Below are 23,812 nucleotides of genomic sequence, written 5' to 3'. Positions count from 1 at the left end.
TAGCATTCTGACTTCATTCAACGCAAAACTCCTCCTCTTCTGTAGGTTGAGAGTATTGTTACAAGTAGAAAAGTCTTTATTTTGTGAACAAAAATGGCTCATTTGATCGTACATGTGGAACATTTCACCTTTCAACCCGTGTGAAAAACCTCCACGTGTCGAGCCAGATGTCCTCACCTATTTCTAGAGGTTTTAGGAGGAGGCTACCTAAAGCTCCCTCAAAATCAATTCCCATGTTGCTCTCTGTCTTATTTCAAACAGCGCTGCCTTCCAAATGACCCAAACGACTTCAGTTAGCAGGAGCAAGAGGTTAAGTCAGAGTTAGAACAGTGTACCTCTACAAGGTCAACGTGATCAGAGGGACGCTTTACTTACACCCCTGAACCGAACAAAATGCGGGAAACATGATAGAGTTCAGGTGGGCTACGCACCAATATTCTTAAATAGCTTTCTTTCCTTTGTTGCTACTGAGGGATTGGATAGGTGTTCCAACTACAGAATTGAAACAAATCAAGTCCTTTTAGATTGGTGGTCCAGAATGGGAGAGAGGGAAAAGGAAGCCAGTTAATATTATTGGAACGTAGCAAGTCTCACTGCTCTTTTTTTACAATCAGTCTCACGGGGTGTAGAGACTAAGGCTCCAAAGCTTTATAGGGTTTGCATGCTTCAAGTGGTGCCTTGGCAAAAATATGTATCCATTTACTCAGCACATGTTTACATCCTCATACTCCATCCAACGTGTTTACATCTATTTATGTTGAGCTATTTTCTATTTACTTTCCCTCATCGCCACTGTCCTTCCAACCGCTTAGGTGGCTTCTGCTTTTCTACTTGGCTGCTAGCTGATTCTGTACACATGTACCAGATATAGCTGATGGATGGAATATGCACTTTAGGGAATCTTTTTTTTCTCGGCGCCTTGACGCCTTTCACTCCAGTGATATCCTTGTTGAAGGCGCAGTCATGTCCCCGATGAGGATCATCCTCAAACCCATAAATCTCCACTCTCCTGCTCCACCACTCAACACATAGGCTCTCCGTGGCTTTCCCTATATTGCACGTATCATTTCAAATGGAGTCCATATTTCATATGAGATACACCATCAAGGCCCCAGCCCATCCCCACCGCCCGGCTGACAGAACAGGGGATTTGAAGCGGCTTGAGCAACATGGGCTCCAATTTTCCATTCCTATCATCTCTATTCATGTTATGATTGATGCAGGTCATCGCTGCGTTTGCCCCGTGTCGCCTACAGATAGATGTGTGTATCAGATCATTTCCTCCCTCTCTTCTGAGGGAAGAAATTGTCGGACGCACCAACAGTGTGAGCCTGATCTGAGTCGGTCAAGTGCGGCTGTGTGTCGTCGGCTGAGGGTTGTGGAGCAACGACCGGGCGACCAGCATCGAAAGCCGCCCTGTTACTGTTACACACGTGCACTAATGCTATTGATTTACTCCTTTCATCCCCCCCCCTCTCTCTCTCTCTCGCTCTTTCATTTGTCCCTCATTCAGAGTAAGATGACATAGCAACACACTGGGATACGTACAGACGTGTGATGCAAAACCAAACTCTGGCTTGGACTGCGGTACGCTGTTGTCTGTGTAAAAACAGTTGCTTTCCCCAAACGGGACTCCATCAGCATTATATTCTGCACTGTATATAAAACACACTGTACAAACTCAATACATAGACCTACGGGTAACCATACACACATCACCACCCCCCCCACCACACACACACAACACACACATCCCATCACAGTGAGAGCATAGAGAAGAGAAATTCAAAGCAAGAGGCTTGATCAATCATCCGGGCCCCCTTGCGATCGATGCTCATAGAAATTTCATGAACTTTAAACTGTGATTGACAGACAGACAGACAGACTGGCCCCAGACAGATATGGCCTCTTTAAAGTGGAGAGCCACCAGGGAAGATGAAAGGGCTTCTTCCCTCACCAAACACACACTTCTAATTAAGACTAAAACGCTTTGGCGATATGGTAACAATTAGCCTGACTGATGTAGTCTATATGACTCCTATGACCTCCAGTGACCCCTGTCTGACACCACACTAGACCACATAGCTTTGAAGAGAGAGAAAAACGATAGACCACACCTGACCTTCAGAGGAAAGAGGGAATCTTTTAATGGGTACAGTACATTCGGAAAGTATTCAGACCCCTTGACTTTTTCCACATTTTGTGGACTAAATTGTTTTTTCTTATCAATCTATACACAATATCCCATAACGACAAAGCATAAACCGTTTTTTAGAAATGTTTGATCATTTATTACAAATAAAAAATTGAAATTTACATAACTATTTAGACCCTTTACTCAGTATTTTGTTGAAGCACCTTTGGTTTCATCAGACCAGAGAATCTTGTTTCTCATAGTCTGAGAGTCCTAGAGGTGCCTTTCGGCAAACTGTCATGTGCTGTCATGTGCCTTTTACTTAGGAGTGGCTTCCGTCTGGCCACTCTACCATAAAGGCCTGATTGGTGGAGTGCGGCAGAGATGGTTGTCCTTCTGGAAGGTTCCCCCATCTCCACAGAGGTACTCTGGAGCTCTGTCAGAGTGACCATCGGGTTCTTGGTCACCTCCCTGACCAAGGCCCTTCTCCCACTATTGCTCAGTTTGACTGGCCAGCTCTAGGAAGAATGTTGGTGGTTCAAAACTTCTTCCATTTAAAAATGATGGAGGCCACTGTGTTTCTGGGGACCTTCAATGCTGCAGAAGTTTTTTGGTACCCTTCCCCAGACCTGTTTCTTGACACAGTCCTGTCTCGCAGGTCTACAGACACTCCTTGGCATGATCACGGCTTCTTTTTTGCTCAAACATGCACTGTCAATTGTGGGACCTTATATAGACAGATGTGTGCACATCCAAATAATGTCCAATCAATTGAATTTACCACAGATGGACTCCAATCAAGTTGTAGAAACATCTCATGGATGACCAATGGAAACAGGAAGCACCTGCACCTGGATGCGCCTGCACCTCAATTTCGAGTCTCATAGCCAAGGGTCTGAATACTTATGTATATCAAGTATTTAATAAATGTGAAAACATTTCTAAAAACCTGTTTTTGTTATGTCATTATGGGGTATTGTGTGTAGATTGATGAGGAAAATACTTTTTTTAATCAATTTAAGAATAAAACAAAATGTGGAAAAGGGGAAGGGTTCTAAATACTGAACTGTATTTTCAATGAAGGAGGCCTATCAGTTTAGCGCATTTTGTCTCTGTAAATCCTACACAGATGTCAATGGGACAGAACTCATGTCTGGATTCAGCCCCAAGTCAATGAGTACTTATCACATCCATTTAATGCTACAAGTGATGAAACTACACTTACTCTAGATTCCCCGGAAGTTACCGGTCTTTTATTAGACAGAACAGTGTTCTCCACTGAGGGAATTCCCCTCTCTTCCACAGAGACATGCCACATTTCATATATCAAAGACAGAGATCTCCTCGTCTTCAAGGAGGGGGACTAGCAGAACTAATGTCAGATAATAAGCGTTTCTGTGGGGGGCATTGTAGGCTGTGACTCAAAAAGAATAACTTCTCAGGTGTGTGTGAGGAGGGTATTTCTTTGAGGCACACACTTTCCCAGCCTTGTCACTCCGGTCTAATCAAGGCACCAAGGAGGTAATTATTCACTAGCTGATTAACATATCTCGCCGCTGAAGCGGATGCACACTCTAATCACAGGGGTTGCGTCATTCTCAGATCTCACAGGAGACGAGAGAGGCAACAGAAGGGAGTGGTTGTTGCTGTCACCTCCACTTCTCTCCATGCTCTAGAGGACAACCATCGATGTGATGTTCTTCTGTGTCTACGTGAAGAAACTAAATGTTTGATCCAACAGTGGTTCAGTGCAATACTGTAGGTACAGGGGGGGACGGGGACGGGGGGGTATGTATGCTCAATCATGGGGAAATCTACTGTGTAACAAATATGGAAATATGGAAAACAATTAACACATGATTGTGTAAAAGTGTTCATTTTTCTTCCTATACTGCACGCAAGTTGATACCACGCATACGTGCACATAATTACCTCCATGTGTTACAGTGAGAGTATTTAGACAATAAAAGTGCAGTAGTCAATTAGTCAGCGTACAGTGCTACAGAAAGAGATCACCGACAGGGCTGGGAAGGACCAACACACCACGTCGAGTAAGTCGAATATTTTACAGAGGCTCATATTCGACACGACGGGGAAGCCGAGGTATAACTCTCGCTCCTTTGTTACATGTTCACAAGAACTTCAGCATACCGTATGGAACATTTTGCTAATATGTTCCATGTGGCCAGCCCCTGTGTGTGTGTGTGTGTGTGTGTGTGTGTGTGTGTGTGTGTGTGTGTGTGTGTGTGTGTGTGTGTGTGTGTGTGTGTGTGTGTGTGTGTGTGTGTGTGTGTGTGTGTGTGTGTGTGTGTGTGTGTGTGTGTGTGTGTGTGTGTGTGTGTGTGTGTGTGTGTGTGTGTGTGTGTGTGTGTGTGTGTGTGTGTGTGAGAGAGCGAGAGAGCGAGAGCAGTAAGGTACAGTACAGAGTGGACCATTGTTTTTCTCCTCGCTGTGATAGGAACACTGGCCCTGCCCAACTCCAAGGCAATATGCCCTGAGAGAAAACAGTGACTGCCCATGCTGAAAACCTCTTAAGGGTTTAGCCTGGGAGGTAGTGGCCGCCAGGGTGCCAGGCCTCCTTTCACGCCACACAACAACCAGGTCCCAACAGCAGCTCCTGCTAGCCGTCTCTGCCATTGGCTAAATTCTTCTTTCCGAATGACCTCATCCGAACCAGCACTGGATTGCCACACGTCAGATTAACCCAAATAAAAGGCCATGTTGCTTGGACTGGCTTCTCACACCCCTTCACTCTAACACCCAACCTCTGGGTCACACGTCCTCTCCCTCTAGACAGATGTGTTTTGTTGTTTGGGGGGGATTTGGACAAGATGAGGCTTGCCACGAGAACCCCCTGAGGCTGCTGCCCCCCCCAGGCTAGTGAAATAGTAGTCACAGACTCAAACCATGCATCACACCATGAAATGGATCCGGCACAGCGCGTGTGTTGTACACTACACTGCCATCCATGAAGGACGGCATTCACTTCCTATGAATATTATCATCCGTGATAGCAGAGGAATTAGTAGCAACACTATTAAAAATAGTACCATTTCCACGAGTAGTGGTAGTAGTACTAGATAGTAGTTGTAGTACTAGAAAGTAGTAGTAGTAGTAGTAGTAATGGTAGTGTTAGTAGTGTTAGCAGTAGTAGTGGTGGTCCAGTAACAGCAGTGGTAATAATAGTAGCAGTATCATCATTCCAGTATTTAGTGGGGTGGTGTTAAGGCAGGGTGGTGGTGGATCCATGCTGCCAGCCTCAGTGCTTGTAATGCATAGATCAATGTGGCCTATGGGGAAGGGGAATCGATGGGTGCTGAGTTATTGCAGTACTTGGCCACTGATTTTTAGAGAGCTGTGTTTTCCCAGGAAAGTCAATACCTCCAGGCTCCCCTCATTAATTTCACCCTCCCCTCCTCGAGCCGCACCTGGGGATATACAACCCCTGAGAGAGTCTGGAAGTCCGGGGGAGGGAGGGCGGGGAGAAGAGAGGGGGCAGAGAGGGAGAGGGAGGCTAGCGAAAGAGAAGGGTAAAGGAGGGGAGATGGAGAGAGAGGGGGAAGATGGGAGATGTGCAGTTGGCAATAAGAGGAAGCTGCATGAATAAAAAGGAGAGAGAGAAGTGTGTGGGAGAGAAACCATCACATTTCTATTTGGATATCATGTGTGTGAGATATGGATTTCAAGTACTGCACAAGAGAAGGCTCAAATGAATGATTCTGACTGGAGGGCAAACAATCCAAGAAGCCACTGGTCTGTCTGTCTGTCTGTTTGGTTATAGGAGAAACCAGCACCTATAATATCTGTCTAGACACTAGACCCAACTCTTTAGTTCCAATATCAAGGAGACCAATCTCTCACTGTCTCATAAGTCAATGTGGACCCAGACATATTAAGGCAGTGACAGAGTCAACATAGTCCTGCATGTCTCTGTACGGTAGATGAGCTGCAGTCACATAGAAAGTGTCAGGTAACAGTGGAGTGCCCCGAGGAGCGCAATTCGCTCAGGTTCATTGTATTGCCATTCTAGCCCATGGCAACAGTTGTAATGTCTAGGATCAAAGCCCGGAGACACCGTTCTCTGCTACAGAGGGAAGACAGAGAAAGAGGGGAACTTATCTAGGTCTCTTTTGTCTCCCTCGTCTGAGTTTAAAGGAATAAAACATTTAGACCCGTGTGTACCTCTGTCATAACACAACGTGTGGATCGCTCCCTCTTTCTTTGGCATGATATCAAACAAAATAATGTGTTACCATTAGTTCAAACTTTTGGTGTGTCATCTCTACAACTCAGCTGATTTGCTACGCTACTCAGCCGCTGTTTGATAGGAGAGGGCTATGTTTTTGTGGAGGGGACGCACTGAAAGACGAGCTCACTTGGGCATCTGGAAGTTCCCCAGAGGAAATGACATCATTGAGCCTGGATGCATTCTCTTTCCTGTTCAATTATACACAAGCTTGCCGATTTAGTATTTAAAAGCTTGCCTCATTTTGCATTCATGAAGAAGACACTCCTGGCACAATAAACACGCTCCAGAAATGCACGCAGACAATCTTGAAATATGTATGTGTAAATCAGATTAAATGTTGATGTGTGCACAATATGGGTCTCAATCTGGAGAGAAGAACTAGAGACTAATGAGCCTTTTTTTTTGTTGTACAATATTATGGTGCAGGCACCTGTCTGTGTTAGGAATGGAGTCACCGGCGAAATACAGCCTTGTTGATTCGCTATCGATCGAGTCAAATAGTTTTTGTTTTATCATTTTTAAATCGACTTCAAATCATAAAACGCTCACCACATTTGAGTACTTTCGTTGACCACGTAAAGTATTTTTACAACTCCTTCCAGGGATCCACAACACGGGTTCTCGACAGAACCCGTCCGTCCCTCGGCCTAATAGACGTACAGGGCGAGGTAACGGGAGGTCTCGATTCACCACACCCCGTCCATAAACGCAATACACCGAGCAGTTGTCAGTCATATCGTCAAACGGAATCGGGTATTAGCATTGCAAAAGGAACCGTAAGCTGGGTTGGACGGCCCATTGTGAAGTTGTCTATTTGCTTCGCTCACACTTGCATGGGAACTAAGCGGTGCTTTGAACAGAGGGGAGAGGGCCGCAGCGATAAACCTGTGCTTAACAGAAAGCCTTAACACAGTCCCCTCTTTCATCGGCAACACAGTGACATTTCCTTATCACACTAAACAGCCATCCATCTGACCTTTCTGCTACTTTGAATGGCATCTGGATATTCCGATGGAATAATCGGGAATAGTAAAGCGCTGATTTAAGGGAGCGATACTCCATTCTGGCGGCAGTCACGCCTTGGCATAACAGTCTGGACATCAGACAAAGGCTTGAAGGATAACCTGGGGAAAAGCTCCAGCAAAAAAGACGGGTATGACTCAATGCCCTTGCACAAGGGGAAATGTTTACCACCTTGAAAGGACAGAGGAGTACGGGGAATGTCGCCACCACTATATGTATGATAATATATAGCATGGAGAACAATAAACCCTACTTTTTTTAAAAACTCAATATAATGGTTAACCTATGTACTAATGTTAATAAAAACAGACCTTCAGATGAAGTGATACCAAAGTGATTTAAAGGGGAGGAGAGGAGGAAGCAGAGAGATATAGAGAGAGGGTAAAACAGACCTTCAGATGAAGTGCTACCAAAGGGATTTAAAGGGGAGGAGAGGAGGAAGCAGAGAGATATAGAGAGAGGGTAAAACAGACCTTCAGATGAAGTGCTACCAAAGGGATTTAAAGGGGAGGAGAGGAGGAAGCAGAGAGATATAGAGAGAGGGTAAAACAGACCTTCAGATGAAGTGCTACCAAAGTGATTTAAAGGGGAGGAGAGGAGGAAGCAGAGAGATATAGAGAGAGGGTAAAACAGACCTTCAGATGAAGTGCTACCAAAGTGATTTAAAGGGGAGGAGAGGAGGAAGCAGAGAGATATAGAGAGAGGGTAAAACAGACCTTCAGATGAAGTGCTACCAAAGATGAAGTGCTACCAAAGTGATTTAAAGGGGAGGAGAGGAGGAAGCAGAGAGATATAGAGAGAGGGTAAAACAGACCTTCAGATGAAGTGCTACCAAAGGGATTTAAAGGGGAGGAGAGGAGGAAGCAGAGAGATATAGAGAGATGGTAAAACAGACCTTCAGATGAAGTGCTACCAAAGGGATTTAAAGGGGAGGAGAGGAGGAAGCAGAGAGATATAGAGAGATGGTAAAACAGACCTTCAGATGAAGTGCTACCAAAGGGATTTAAAGGGGAGGAGAGGAGGAAGCAGAGAGATATAGAGAGAGGGTAAAACAGACCTTCAGATGAAGTGATACCAAAGGGATTTAAAGGGGAGGAGAGGAGGAAGCAGAGAGATATAGAGAGAGGGTAAAACAGATTTTAAAAAAGGAAGGAACAGTGATCTTACCAGTGTAGACAAAGCGTCCTGGCGCCCCTTTGCAGAACTGCTTGGATTTGTAAGAGAGCGTGACCTCCACGACCCCTGGGATGTGGCGAGGGGGCGTCTGGACCCGGATGGCGTGGGGCGTGATTAGCTGGAACACATCAACACGCACACTCGTTTGAACGCTAAGAGCAGTGCACTGTGGGAGGTATGGTCATTTCTTACTATACAATAGACGCACTTAGTCTTAGTTTGCTCTCAAAGGTGCATCTACAGCATCATCCACAACTCTGTCTAGCAAATTCAAATTTGATCATTTTAAAATTAATTTAGAAGACAATAATATCTGGAGCAACTTCCAGTTCAGTACAAATGGCCAAACGACGAAGCACAGTAAACCCAACCGAATACACACTGTCATGAACTATGTGTAAAGATTTCCAGATAAAGACTCTGTGGCATGGAGGCATCTGCCTGACTAACAGAGTGAGCCAGGCGTAGCACTGAGGCAGCCTCTGTCGTCTCTGAAGCACTCTGGACATATTCCAATATTCTATGCCCTGTCTTTCTTTGAGCTTCTTTCACCTAGCGTCCGTCCGCGTGCGTGCGTGCGTGCGGTGTGTGTGTGTGTGTGTGTGTGTGTGTGTGTGTGTGTGTGTGTGTGTGTGTGTGTGTGTGTGTGTGTGTGTGTGTGTGTGCGTGTGCGCGTGTGCGTAGCTGGACCCACCTCACTCCAGACCAGCATAGTACCGAAGACCACCTGCAGTCCGTCAAAGAAGTTGTCTCCGATGATGATGACAGTGGCTCCCCCGGTCGTCCACCCCTCACTCGGGCTGATGGCTTTGATGCAGGGCGTAGCTGCTTCGGAAACACAGACAGCAGGAACAGGTATGACTTCTACTTACCAGGACCGTTAAAATCCCCCAACTTGACAAACGGAGTGGTTACACTTTTTGGGCCAAAAATGTGTTATATGCTCAGAGGAATGTTAAGTCACTGTCCCGGGTTGCAATATGACTAATACAATGCAAGGGTAGCATTAACAAATGACATACAATTGATGTGTTTTTTCCCCCCAAACAGATGTCTAATTGCTGCCGTCTACGATGTCAATTAGCTCAGTCATCAAAAATGCAGTGTTATGTTTTCATTTTTGTTTGATGGCGGAGGATCAATAAGCTCAACAGAAACATTACAGTGTCTCCTGCCTGGCCAGACTGTGTGTAGGCACAACAGAACGGAGACAGCCAGGCTGACTAACCGGTCCTGTCTACAGGATATCTGGCCAAAACAGCCACTGCACTGCAAAAAAGGGGAATGAGGCAAGTGATCAAAATAATGACTGTGGCTTGCGGTGGAGGTGGGATACATTTGCCACACAGTCTGCAAGCAGATCGCGTGTCTGTCAGAGACCGATACCGATCCAATTGATATTAGGATGAGTTGAATAGCATAGGCCTACTGGTTCATGGTGTAAAGGTAGTCATTCTAACTGTGCCCTGGGAGTGGTGGAACAGTGTAGCCTTCTCAAATGTAAAGATGATCCCGAAAGAGGAGGCATGGGAAACAGACTTTTAAGGCTTGAATGACAATTGAAGCCAGTCGATTATAAATGAGCGCAATGTGCTTCAACCAACGGAGGATACTGTTTGACAGAGTCTCTCACACCGTTTAACAGGAGTTTTCTTTTTGAGGGTGTTGTTGGAGAAGAGGGGCTTTTCCTCGGTAGCCTACTGTCATCGCTATTAATTTCCCCCCTGTCACAGCCGTAAACACACAGTCAAACTCTCACAAATGAATAAAACACAATGTTGTGAAACAGACTGTGGAAACTTTGTACATTTATCGGGGGGGAGGGGCTTACGGGGGGGGGCTTAGGGGGGACGGAACAAAGACAGGAGCAGATGTTGGCTTTATCGCCTCTGAAAACATCCCAATCTGTCTGAGATGAAACGCGGTGAGACTCCCTCAGTGGAGCCTTGACTTCAGTGATAGCCTCCTCGAGTCTGCATAGGGAGACAATGGCGCTCTGACTCCAGTCACACAATGGCACCGTACTGCTCTGCTCTGTTGCCGTCAGTGGCGACCACCCATGTGACTCTCTCTCTCTCCCAGTGTTCCTATGAATGCCTAAGTACTGTTTATCCAGTGTGTCCCAATGCTCTTGTCATTTGTCAACTCAGAAACTTGTAAGAAGTTAGTTCAAAGCGATAAGTTTAAGCGGTTTCCCTGTGCCTAGCCAGGTGCTAGGCCGTGTGGTCGCTAGGCAGGTAGGGGACAATGTTTTAATATTGCCGGTAAGAACAAGAGTACTATTCTTTCTCACAATATGGCACCATGTTACGTCATAACCGCAAACGGCGCGGTGAGGTAGATTTTACAGTGTGATTCTGGGGTGTTTTTTTTTAGGGCTTTGGTAATAAAAAGGTTCCCAATTCAAAGAGGATGTCATCATCTTTTTCCAGACATAAGGATATGGTTTCATTTAGTCCAATAAAGAGGATGATGTAATTACAATTCAGTTGTTCAGTGGGGCAAAATAAAATGGCGCATCATCATTTTCACCACAGCCAAAGTTTTTAGACACTGGCACACAGGTGGCCAAAGACACCAAGATGCATTGAGGTTTTAGAGAAAGTGTCATGTTGTCTGTAAGTGTGAGGCAGTTGTACCTTCAGAGGGGTCCAGGCGTCGGGCCCTCCTGCCATGTTTGGAGTTGTTGTGGACAAACATGTTGTCGGAGACAGCAAGGACATGGCCATCCACGTTCACCGTAGTGGAGACCACCACCTGTGAGATAAACCGAGAACCTTAACGATATACTGTGTTTTCAATTCGTGTACCTGCATTGTGAGCCGAATGAGAAAATGTATGTTGTGTGGAACTATAGTGGCAGGTTTAACAATAAATATGGCCTTACCTGAAACCTTCTCATGTCTCGTGGGTTCCCTGCATTTTTCAAACAATTCTGATTGCACTTGAGGAAGAACTTCAGGAAGAATCTGTAAACACAAAATAAATAAAAAAAACACGCATCCTACATTAGAACTCTGTTTCATCAAGAGGTTTTATTCAAACACTGAAAACAGTTCATCACATTTGAATGTTGATGCAATTTTCAATGTGATGCATGCTGGGAGAAAAATAGTTAACACAATCAAATTCAACCATGCTTTTAATTTGCTATTCATGTTCAAAATCAAACTAGGGACATCTCGCTCAGTAAACACTTCAAAACACTTGAATAAAATCTAGAATGATTTGAATTATTTTGAAGCAATCATTTTCTTCATTTTTTTCTCTCTCAAATAAACACAAAATGACACTCCTTCTCCCTCCAGACTCATGGTGTCTCATTAGGGTTGGCTTTTGATTTGACCTTCTTTATGTCCAATCCTTTCTTTGTGTTAATTGACTGTTTTTACGGCAACAGAGGGGTATTGATTGGGAATGGATATCAACGAGGATGGGCCGTAATAACCCAGCCGTTGGAGCAAAGATTCCCAGCCATACAGTAAAAATGGATTGCCGTCTTAATGCATTTCCCGCTGCCATGTAATCTCTGCACATCCATCTTCTGGACCAGAAGCCCCCTATTTTGATGGAGCGCTTTCTTTTTAATTGCCACATTATCACAATAATAATCCGGGCAGTTAACAACCGACAAGGTCACAGACAGCCATGTCACATTAACCAAGGGATAACCTCGTCCAATGCAGCCACCCATTTTTTTTCCGTTGCAAAGGATGCTGGGAGTCTCCTGTCGCGGAGAGCAGCCCTTTCAGAGAGATATAAATGGTCGCTTTCTGAAGAGAGCATCGATTTCTCCCTAACAAGACAGTAACAATATATTTAAAACACACAGTGGTGAGCGAAGCGATTTTCTCATTGCTCAATCAAAATATATTTCTAAACCGCCTCGAGTGGCCGTACAGTGATAAGCATAGAAAGAGAGAGGGAGTGTGAATTCAAAAGAGCCCTGTTGCGTAAAGAAATATGCCCATTTTGTAATGACACATTGAACAAGAAAGAAATTGCTACTCTATTTAGCCGGTATTGACTGAAACTGGATCTGGGGTGCACTGTAGGCTACTAATGCCCTTTATGGCAATGGAATACAATAACATGGGGAACCCATCCCCAAGCCCAATTCATATGATATCAGAGTCCTTGGGAGGAGAGATATAGATCAATAGGGATTGAATTAAAACGCAGCTGGAGACAAGGGCCTGGTAAGCCAACCAGCCACGCCGATATTACAGCTACACTCTTTTTCCAATGGCGTTGAACCAGAGCAGAGCTCAGCCAAGCAAGCACACCAACTTGCAACACACAAAAAAATGAGAATCTGGGACATACCCTCCTAGAAACCCTGGGTAGAGCCAGTTCAGAGTTAAGATTCACCACAGCTTTCCAAAACGAAAAGAAAAACAGAAAAAAAAAAAAAAAACACAAAAATAGGAATAGAGTGATGAGGGTGAGGTCTGTGGAGGGGGGAGCATGTGATGTTGTCTCGGCGGCCCCGGATCCTCCATCTGCCACTGGGCAGGAGTTGACAAGGAATGTAAGATTCCAGGTCTCTTCATGGAAAAGAGGCACCAGATCAAAGCCTGGTTCCCTTTGGAATGGTTCTGCGATAGCAGCTCGGAAGCAAAGGGGGAAGTAGCTGCTTGTAGAAGATGACAGGACGGAGGTTGAATGTTGATCTCAACTTTGAGAAATGGGAGCGAGAGAAAGGGGTTAGTTTTCAGGCCAGACTTGGGCTGTAAACTGTATTACTTCACAGCTGCACAATGATTTGGTCACTTGAAAAGGTTACCCGATCCCATCAGAAAACTCAACAGGTAACTTCACTTAGATTGAATGTGTGAAATATATTTCTGTACATTTGGAGCCATTTCAATCCCTTGTTTATAAACCACCAGGGTTTTCATTATATCAGAAATATAATGACTATACACCTGTTCCATTGGTCTATTTTAACAGTATGAGCACTGAAAAGCCTTTTGAAACCAGTGTCATGCTTGAAACTTGCAGCGATTACTTTGTTGTAGCTTCCAAATTGGCAGAGAATTTTATACGAGACATATGATGGTGAAACATCATTATCACATCAGGAGAGACTAGAGTTAGTGGGAGAAAATGACTCTCAAGCTTTTGGCAGCTGCACCGCTCAGCACTGGGGCCCATCAACATTTTTTTTACAATGTTTTACCATATATTTAAGTTCAAATATTCCATAGTATGTTATACTATGCAATAACAGAAGCCATGGGTTACAGGCAACATCCGCATTGAGCTAAAGGCTAGAGCTGCTTATAAGAAATCCCGCTATGCCATCAAACAGATAAAGAGTGAATACAGGACCAAAATAAAATGCTACTACACTGGCTCTGACGCTCGTTGATGTGGCAAGGCTTGCAAACGATCATGGATTACAAAGGGAAAACCAGCCGCAAGCTGTCCAGTGACGCGAGCCTACCAAACGAGCTGAATACCTTCTATGCTCGCTTTGAGGCAAGCAACACTGAAGCATGCATGAGAGCACCAGCTGTTCCGAACGACTGTGTGAACACGCTCTCCGTAGCCAATGTGAGTAAGACCTTTAAACAGGTTAACATTCCCATGGCCGCAGGGCCAGTCGGATCACCAGGACAAGTACTCAGAACATGCGCTGACCAGCTGGCAAGTGTCTCTTTACAGACATTTTCAACCTCTCCCTGAACCAGTAGACCCTTCTCTACCGGAACGCCAAGTCTGGGACCAAAAAGCTCCCGAACAGCTTCTACCCCCAAGCCATAAGACAGTTAATCACTGGACTATTTTCATTGACCCACTTATTGATTTTTTTTGCACTAACATTTTTGCACAGGCTGTATGCACACTCACTGGACTCTACCCACAAACTCATACATACCACAAACATATTGATGCCATACACACTCACACAGACACACTTTCACATACACTGCTGCTACTCTGTTTATTATCTATCCTGAATGCCTAGTCACTTTTGCCCCTACCTACAGTTGAAGTAGGAAGTTTACATACACTTAGGTTGGAGTCATTAAAACTCGTTTTTCAACCACTCCACAAATTTCTCAAACTATTGTTTTGGCAAGTCGATTAGGACATCTACTTTGTGCATGACACAAGTAATTTTTCCAACAATTGTTTACAGGCAGATTATTTCACTTACAATTCACAGTATTACAATTCCAGTAGGTCAGAAGTTTACACACACTGAGTTGACTGTGTCTTTAAACAGCTTGGGAAAATCCAGAAAATGATGTCATGGCTTTAGAAGCTTCTGATAGGCTAATTGACATTATTTGAGTCAATTGGAGGTGTACCTGTGGATGTATTTCAAGGCCTACCTTCAAACTCAGTGCCTCTTTGCTTGACATCATGTGAAAATATAAATAAATCAGCCAAGACCCCCTTTTTAACCTCCACAAGTCTGGTTCATTCTTGGGAGCCATTTCCAAACGCCTGAAGGTACCAGGTTAATCTGTACAAACAGTAGTACGCAACTATGACCACCATGGGACCACGCAGCCGTCATACCAATCAGGAAGGAGACGCGTTATGTCTCCTAGAGATGAATGTACTTTGGTGCGAAAAGTGCAAATCAATCCCAAAACAACAGCAAAGGACCTTGTGAAGATGCTGCAGGAAAGAGGTACAAAAGTATCTGTATCCACAGTTAAACGAGTCCTATATCAACATAACCTGAAAGGCCGCTCAGCAAGGAAGAAGCCACTGCTCTAAAACCACCATAAAAAAGCCAGACTACGGTTTGCAACTGCACCTGGGGACAAAGATCATACTTTTTGGAGAAATGTACTCTGGTCTGATGAAACAACCACAGAACTGTTTGGCCATAATGACCATTGTTATGTTTGGAGGAAAGAGAGGGAGGCTTGCAAGCCGAAGAACACTACCCCAACCGTGAAGCATGGGGGTGGCAGCATCAATGTTGTGGGGGTGCTTTGCTGCAGGAGGGACTGGTGTACTTCACAAAATTGATGGCTTCATGAGGATGGAAAATTATGCCGATATATTGAAGCAACATCTCAAGACATCAGTCAGGAAGTTAAAGCTTGGTCGCAATTGGGTCTTCCAAATGGACAATGACCCCAAGCATACTTCCAAAGTTGTGGAAAAATGGCTTAAGGACATCAAAGTCAAGGTATTGGAGTGGCTATCACAAAGCCCTGACCTCAATCCTATTGAAAATTTGTGGGCAGAACTGAAAAAGCGTGTGCGAGCAAGGAGGCCTACCAACCTGACTCAGTTACACCAGCTCTGTCAGGAGGAATGGGCCAAAATTCACCCAACTTATTGTGGGAAGCTTGTGGAAGACTACCCAAAACGTTTGACCCAAGTTAAACAATTTAAAGGCAATGCTAACAAATACTAATTGAGTGTATGTAAACTTCTGACACACTGGCAATGTGATGAAATAAATAAAACCTGAAATCAATCAATCATTCTCTCTAGTATTATTCTGACATTTCACATTCTTAAAATAAAGTGGTGATCCTAACTGACCAAAGACAGGGCATTTGTACTAGGATTAAATGTTAAGAATTGTGAACAATGAGTTTAAATCTATTTGGCTGAGGTGTATGTAAACTTCTGACTTCAACTGTACATGTTACGTCAACTACCCCTGCACATTAACTCAGTAGTCCTTGTATATAGCCTCGTTATTGTTATTTTATTGTGTTACTCTCCTTTAAACATTTTTCAAATCTTTTGTTACTTTTGAATCTTTTGTTACTTTTGTTACTTTTTTTGTTGGGAAAGGGCTTGTAAGTAAGCATTTCGCGGTAAAGTCTACACTTGTATTCCACGCATGTGACAAATAAAATGTGATTTGATTGACTTGACCTCTCCAGTTTCAGTCTTTACTGTATCTGTGGCAATCCAATGCACATACACACCTGATTGGATGTTATTTCAAACCTCAGATAAATATACAAGTATAAGAATAATAAGGAAATTAACGTTATTTATACTAAGGGTTACATGGAGAAAATCAAATGTCCCTAAAAATGAAAATGAATGGCCCTCCGTTCAGCAAAAAATATTTTACGTAAACCCTCTCTGAATGCCGGAAGACCCTCCTTATATACGCTAAATTATAATTACAACAAAGTATATAACAGAGAACCGGTCTATAGTTTACCCTCACTTTTTGGACAGATCAGAGCCTTATATATGCAGTTGTAGAAACGTTTCTTTATCTTGTAAGCATTAAATTGCAATGCAGGAATTTTGATAGGGAGCAGGGCTGCGGGTCAGAAGGTTGTGGGTTGACAGACCACGTGGACAAAAGTAGGGGTGGAAAGATCTCTTTTATAGTAAAATCATTGCATTAATCTATCATCATATTTACAGGTCTGAGAAAAAAATAGCCTTTTGTAAACATTTCATACAATTCTACTTCATTTTACATATTATCAGAATCTTTATTAATACCACGCTAATTACCAAACTTACAGGCTAAATATGGACAGAGCGAGAGGCCTACGGGTTATTATATTCCTGTGTGTCTTGTTAAATCTGAGACTTCATTAGGAATCTGAGCATGGTACTTTCAACAGTTAGGCTAACTTTTTCACCCCAGACAGCAGGAACCTTCCGACGCGGAAAAATCTATGCTTCAACAGACGGCTACTCTTTTTCCGTGGCTTAACCCAACGAAAGAAGGTCACAAGGGTTTCCCTAAGAGCTGTCTGGGTTTAAACATATTCTACTGTACAAAAAGTCAATAGCTTGATCATTTAGATTACTTCCCAAGCAAAGTCAGCCTCTAAATGAAAACAATGATATCCCCATATGTATCGGAGTTACGTCTTTCCCAGGTACTTTAGAGCGTGTTTCTAGCATAAAGCATCGCGGACCAAAGTGTTGTTATAGATCACTTTATATGTGACTCGTTTCAGGAAGCTAGGTGTATGTCGCACATCACTACTTCACAGGAGAGGCATTTGAACATATGTATATATTTTTTTATCAGAATGTATTTTTGGGCAGAAATGCCTTCTGGAACATGTGAACTTTCACGTGCCTTTATAACAAACTTGTATGCCATCTGTAAATACAAATGCAATTGTTAAATTACGAGCCTAGTTGGTTTAGTCATGGAAAAAGCCAGGAACCTTCCCACTAGCCTAGATTGGCTGAGATAATGAGTGGGCTGGACATGCCAGGAGATGATTTCTGATTGGTCTGCCATGTTGCATGCCTCTGTCTATAACATGAGCTGCTCAGTATGTGTTGGTAATCCTTTCCAATGCAGCCTTTTTGAAAGATATAACATTAGACATCGAGGAACTATAAAAGTTTTGCTACTTTTCTCAACAATATTAACGCCCTGAATTTAGCAGGTGCTGTCAACAAAGATCTGTTGGAAAACGTTGTGATGGGGTACTTTCTGCATACACAATGGTCAGTGTGAACCGGAGTGACTTGACACAATGCTGGCCAAACAAGATGTAGGAGTTAAATGATTCCAGTCTGCCATGAAGCGCTCATCCATTGATACGGTTAAGAGTCTAGCTTCTACCTGCAGATTCATACTACAGATATGACAATGTTTGTATTGGTAGTAGTATGAGTTGGGATCATGTTAGCTACATGTCTAAACAAAAGACTCCACTTTCCCAGATGATTACATGAACCATCAAAACCGCCAGGTGTGATTCTGGCCATCTATTGTATTTCATGAACATGTGTACATGTCTAGACAATAGTGACTCATCCACTTAGCTAGATATGGCTGGGGGTTGGTTACAGCATTTCTTTCACATGACCCATCAATTTAGATAAGTGTGCCTGGGTAAGAGTCATCTAATAATGATAAAATATTGTTATCTGGACACTTTGTTTTTGATATAGCTACTATGCAAAAACGCAAGTAAAAATTTCACTGTACCATTTACACCTTCTGTATGTGACAAATAAACATAGATTTGATTGTATATGGTGTGTGTTCACCAGACAGTAATGTGAAGAACAACATGACCTGCATCAAAGTCAGATTAGGATCTAGGCCCAGGACTGGATAAAGTGTATTTTTACCTGGAGATTATTCTTATTGTAGGCCACCACTTGTACCACTTTTAGTCTTGAAATCGTTGGTTGTTTACAACACTACTCACTCTGTTTAGCACATGGCCTCTTGTGAATCCTTAGAGATGGGTGGGGCTAAGGCTTAAGACGGTGTGAACAGGTATAGGTGGATAGGTGTAAACAAGGAAGAGCTCTCCAGTAGGTGCACCAAAACATTCACTTGCCATTTTTCCCATTGTTTCTCAACTGCAGTGTATGATATACCATTTTCTAGCTCTGAGTCTCTACTTTTATCCAATGTAAACATGTAAAAAACACAGTTTCAAAATGTTCTACATACAACTGAATTGTGGTGGTGGGTCACATAATCGGAAACATCTTATTTTCTTCTAAATCTTAAGCTATCAAGGGGTAGGCCTGTGGTTTTCTCCATCTTCATTAATAAATATAGGCCTACGGCATATCCACTCATGCCCCCTCAAATCGAGACTTAGTTTTAACTTGAGAGCAATTCACTGACACAGAGGTAGGCTATTCAAAGAGTGCATGGTGGGTGGAGGAATTGACTGATACATCTATGGGTGTAGCACTATAGCGTAATTTTGTCTGTGAAACAAGTAGGCCTACCTCTTATTTCATAAATAGGAAGAAATAGACTCCAACACAAAGCCCTCTTGTTGTTAGCAGTCTAACTAAAACGAGGACGGTTGAAATGAATTATGCCTACTTGAATTTGCCTACTTTCAGCACCATGAGCTGTCCAAGTCTCAGCACCACAATGTAAGTTACTCGCATCTGGCTTATTGTGAGGTCAATAACTCTGATACATACATAAGGGGCAAGAAACATTTCAAAAATAAATAATTATAGTACTAACAAGCTATCAAAGTGGACCTCCGGTCCTCCTTCTAATCTTCATGCTCCCCTCCTCAAACTGAGCAGAACATAGGCTTTAGGCAAGGCCAAAAAAACAAATATTTTCCTAAGAAGCCTTTAACTCTTCTCCTTATCTACCACCGTAGGACTACACAGCACAGCCATTGGTTAGGCAGCAGGCCGGGGCTCAGAATATCCACTGCAGTGTGTAATGCAGTCTAGTTTTATATTTAACTAGGCAAATCAGTTAAGAACAAATTCTTATTTTCAATGACGGCCGAGGAACAGTTGTTTAACTGCCTGTTCAGGGGCAGAACGACAGATTTGTACGTTGTCAGCTCGAGGGTTTGAACTTGCAACCTTCCGGTTACTAAGTCCAATGCTCCAACCACAAGGCTACCCTGCCTACACCAACCCAGCAGCTATCTTAGAAATAGAACTTTGCTCTGTGCTTCTACGAGCATGCATATCGTAGCCTATGAGCTATGGATCATTTGATTGAGACCTCACTAAATACAGTAGAAGTCAGAAGTTTACATACACTTAGGTTGGAGTCATTAAAACTTGTTTTTCAACCTCTCCACACATTTCTTGTTAACAAACTATAGTTTTGGCAAGTTGTTTAGGATATCTACTTTGTGCATGACACAAGTAATTTTTCCAACAATTGTTTACAGACAAATTATTTCACTTATAATTCACTATATCACAATTCCAGTGGGTCAGAAGTTTACATACACTAAGTTGTCTGTGCATTTAAACAGTTTGGAAAATCCCAGAAAATGATGTCATGACTTTAGAAGCTTCTGATTTGAGTCAATTAGAGGTGTACCTGTGTATGTATTTCAAGGCCTACCTTCAAACTCAGTGCCTCTTCACAGGACATCATGGGAAAATCAAACGAAATCAGCCAAGACCTCAGGAAAAACAACTATATACCTCCACAAGTCCTCCACAAATGCCTGAAGGTACCACGTTCATCTGTACAAACAATAGTATGCAAGTATAAACACCATGGAACCACGCAGCCGTCATACCGCTCAGGAAGGAGACGCGTTCTGTCTCCTAGAGATGAATGTGCTTTGGTGCAAAAAGTGCAAATCAATCCCAGAACAACAGCAAAGGACCTTGTGAAGATTCTGGAGGAAACGGGTACAAAAGTATCTATATCCACAGTAAAACAAGTCTTATATCGACATAACCTGAAAGGCCGCTCAGCAAGGAAGAAGCCACTGCTGCAAAACCACCATAAAAAAGCCAGACTACGGTTTGCAACAGTACGTAGGGACAAATATTGTACTTTTAGAGAAATGTCCTCTGGTCTGATGAAACAAAAATATAACTTTTTGGCCATAATGACTAATGTTATGTTTGGAGGAAAAAGGGGGAGGCTTGCAATCCGAAGAACACCATCCCAAACGTGAAGCACGGGGGTGGCAGCATCATGTTGTGGGGGTGCTTTGCTGCAGGATAGACTGGTGCACTTCACAAAATAGATGGCCTCATGAGGTAGGAAAATTATGTCGACATATTGAAACAACATCTCAAGACATGGAGGCCTACCAACCTGACTCAGTTACACCAGCTCTGTCAGGAGGAATGGGCCAAAATTCACCCAACTTATTGTGGGAAGCTTGTGGAAGCCTAGCCAAAACATTTGACCCAAGTTAAACCATTTATAGGCAATGATAACAAATACTAATTGACTGTATGTAAACTTCTGACCCACTGGGAATGTGATGAAGTAAAGAAAAGCTGAAATAAATCATTCTCTCTACTATTATTCTGACATTTCACATTCTTAAAATAAAGTGGTGATCCTAACTGACCTAAAACAGGGAATTTTTACCCGGATTAAATGTCAGGAATTGTGAAAAACTGAGTTTAAATGTATTTGGCTAAGGTGTATGTAAACTTCCGACTTCAACTGTAGGATATAGGCGCACTTGACATTGCGCACCCAGCGGAGAATCAGAGATGAGGAGCAGGATCTTGCACATGTCGATATATAGCCTAATAAGAAACTAATTCTCAAACACTGAAAAATATTTACATTTCATTTCCAATTACATGACTCTCCCTTTGACTAGATTTAAACAATACTAAACCTTCCCCTTGACTGAAATTGAAAAAGCATGACCCTCCCCAATTTTCCTCCAAGTATCCATTCTGTAAATTTCGATCCATCCCTAAGGGAGGAAAGCCAGGGACTAACTTCTCCTTTTCCGTTCAACCCCTTCCTCCCTCCCTATCGAGAACTTATTAAAACATCATAAATAATGAATGTCCATCTACAGCCAGGGCTCTGTTATTAGTTCCAGCCAGTTTTCCCCCGCCGTCTCGCTTCTGCTCTTAAAAAGTAGGTAAAGATAATGAGAGAGTCAGTGTCTCTGTTGTAAGCCGCCACCTCATTATGCTGCCCTACAATCAATTACAAGGGGGTGTGTGAGCCTGCCAGACTCTAATGTGGAACCGTGGCTGTGGCAGGAGTTACTGCTGCTATAGTCCTGCTGGGCTAACCTGCCTCAGTTTAGGCTGAGTCCACATTCATCTCAAGGCGTCCTTTCCTTGTCTCTTTGTGTCCTTGTCTCCTTTCCTTTGTGATCGCTGATAGGTGTGAGGACTGGATGGTCTAAATGAGGATCTTAATTTGAGCCAGTTTGCTACAGCAGAAAACATGAATTATTATGTGAATTAGAATGAATGGGCATTTTTTTGTAGGGGTTGATACATTTTTTATTATGGCAAATAAAGTCTACAATTTGGAAATGACAAACTGTTTCAAACTCAAATTTACCACAAGTTGCAAGTGCAGGAAAAATCTCAGCAACAAAAGCGTGATCAAATGAAGATCCTAGATCTGTACTACTCCATCTCGGTTTTATTTTCCAAGACCTTCGGCCTTATGAGGCCTTGGTGAACATAAGGAAAGGAGATGTGACTATTGGGACGCTGCATACAGTTAGCCCCAAGTACAATAGCATTACAAATAACGTTGGCACAGAAGCTGCACAAAGCGGCAGTAGGCCAGGAAGGGGGAAAAAACACATTAAACAAAGAACAAGGAAGGGCACAGGAAATCACTATGCAGACCCTCTAAAAATTGAACCGCTTGATGAAAGCGGTTGTGTAACATCATTGTTTCAAAGGAATAAAGCTTGAGATGATAGCTACATATGATGTACACTAAAGCTGAATGAGGCTGAGCAGGGAATAAGCATCTGACTTCAGCATCATTTTCATTACAGCGGATGTGAGCTGAGGTCCACTCTAGATGATGTCATCCTGGGACCACACCCACAGCACTATACTGAAGCAATTATGTCTGGCTCAAATTACAAGGCCCTCCTGACTCCACACACACACACACACACACACACACACACACACACACACACACACACACACACACACACACACACACACACACACACACACACACACACACACACACACACACACACACACACACACACACACACACACACACACACACACACACACACACACACACCATTCCCAGAGTCTCTCATTTATTACGTTAGGCAAGAAAAATAAGAAATCAATATTTCAGCAGGGGTATTTTTAAAAGCTGCCGCGCTTCCAATTCTGCCCCACCATTTGCTTTGCGTGTTTGATGCCTATGAAAAGACAGAACCAGGCGGTGCTGTTTACTCTATGATGAGCAGCACCAGGAGGCAATGAGATAGCGCCTCAGATTCTTTGAGGTCGACTTCTCCAATTTCAAAAACTAAGGCTGAAATCAACTGAGAGATGACACACTGCAGAATTGCTTCACAGTATAACTGAGATAAGTTCCTAATCAAACACTTAGGTTAGACACAGAGATCTACAGTCTGCCCAGTGACACTGAAATGACATTAGCATTGTCGCTAATTGTTTCCCAATCGCTTTGTCATTTGATTTAATCTGCTCGTTATTGTTGTTCTGCTAAATTCAAGGAACATTTTCCCCAACATCAGAAGGAACCATATTCCACACAGTCTTATTACAGTATCTAATATTTACTCTACTGTATTGAAAACAAATGCCCTCTTCAAATAATTACTGACACATTCTGAGGAAGCTCCTGTATAGCTAATTAGTGTATGAAACGGATGGAGTTAACAATATGGCTCAGTGTGTGTATATGTGTGTGTGTGTGTGTGTGTCCCCTTCTGACAACGCTCCAAGACTAGGATCCTCCTCGGTTCTGCTACATGCCATCAATAATTTAGTAGCCAAGATGGCAATTACAGGACCATGTACAATCAAACTAAATATTTGATGAGGCACTAAAACAG

At 43.1% G+C, this 23,812-nt stretch overlaps 1 protein-coding gene across 13 annotated transcripts in view; it reads right to left on the bottom strand.

Annotated features, from left to right (window-relative positions):
• Positions 1-23,812, bottom strand: part of LOC118363523 (transcription factor COE3) — a 100,120-nt gene that overhangs the window by 20,555 nt on the left and 55,753 nt on the right. For 9 of the 13 annotated variants that reach the window (XM_035744465.2, XM_035744467.2, XM_035744470.2 and 6 more), the window contains exons 7-10: positions 11,470-11,551; positions 11,222-11,339; positions 9,277-9,410; positions 8,574-8,700 (exon numbers count right to left, since the gene is read on the bottom strand). In XM_035744465.2, the coding sequence (XP_035600358.1) occupies positions 8,574-8,700; positions 9,277-9,410; positions 11,222-11,339; positions 11,470-11,551 (461 nt within the window). The remainder of the gene's footprint in view (positions 1-8,573; positions 8,701-9,276; positions 9,411-11,221; positions 11,340-11,469; positions 11,552-23,812) is intronic. The other 4 variants (XM_035744466.2, XM_035744468.2, XM_035744471.2 and 1 more) reach the window with 1 other exon arrangement.

The sequence above is a fragment of the Oncorhynchus keta genome, chromosome 30, assembly GCF_023373465.1.
Source record: "Oncorhynchus keta strain PuntledgeMale-10-30-2019 chromosome 30, Oket_V2, whole genome shotgun sequence".
In the NCBI taxonomy this organism is placed as follows: domain Eukaryota; kingdom Metazoa; phylum Chordata; class Actinopteri; order Salmoniformes; family Salmonidae; genus Oncorhynchus; species Oncorhynchus keta.
The sequence above is the reverse complement of the archived record's forward strand: the minus strand, read 5'-3'. Positions and strand labels throughout refer to the sequence as shown.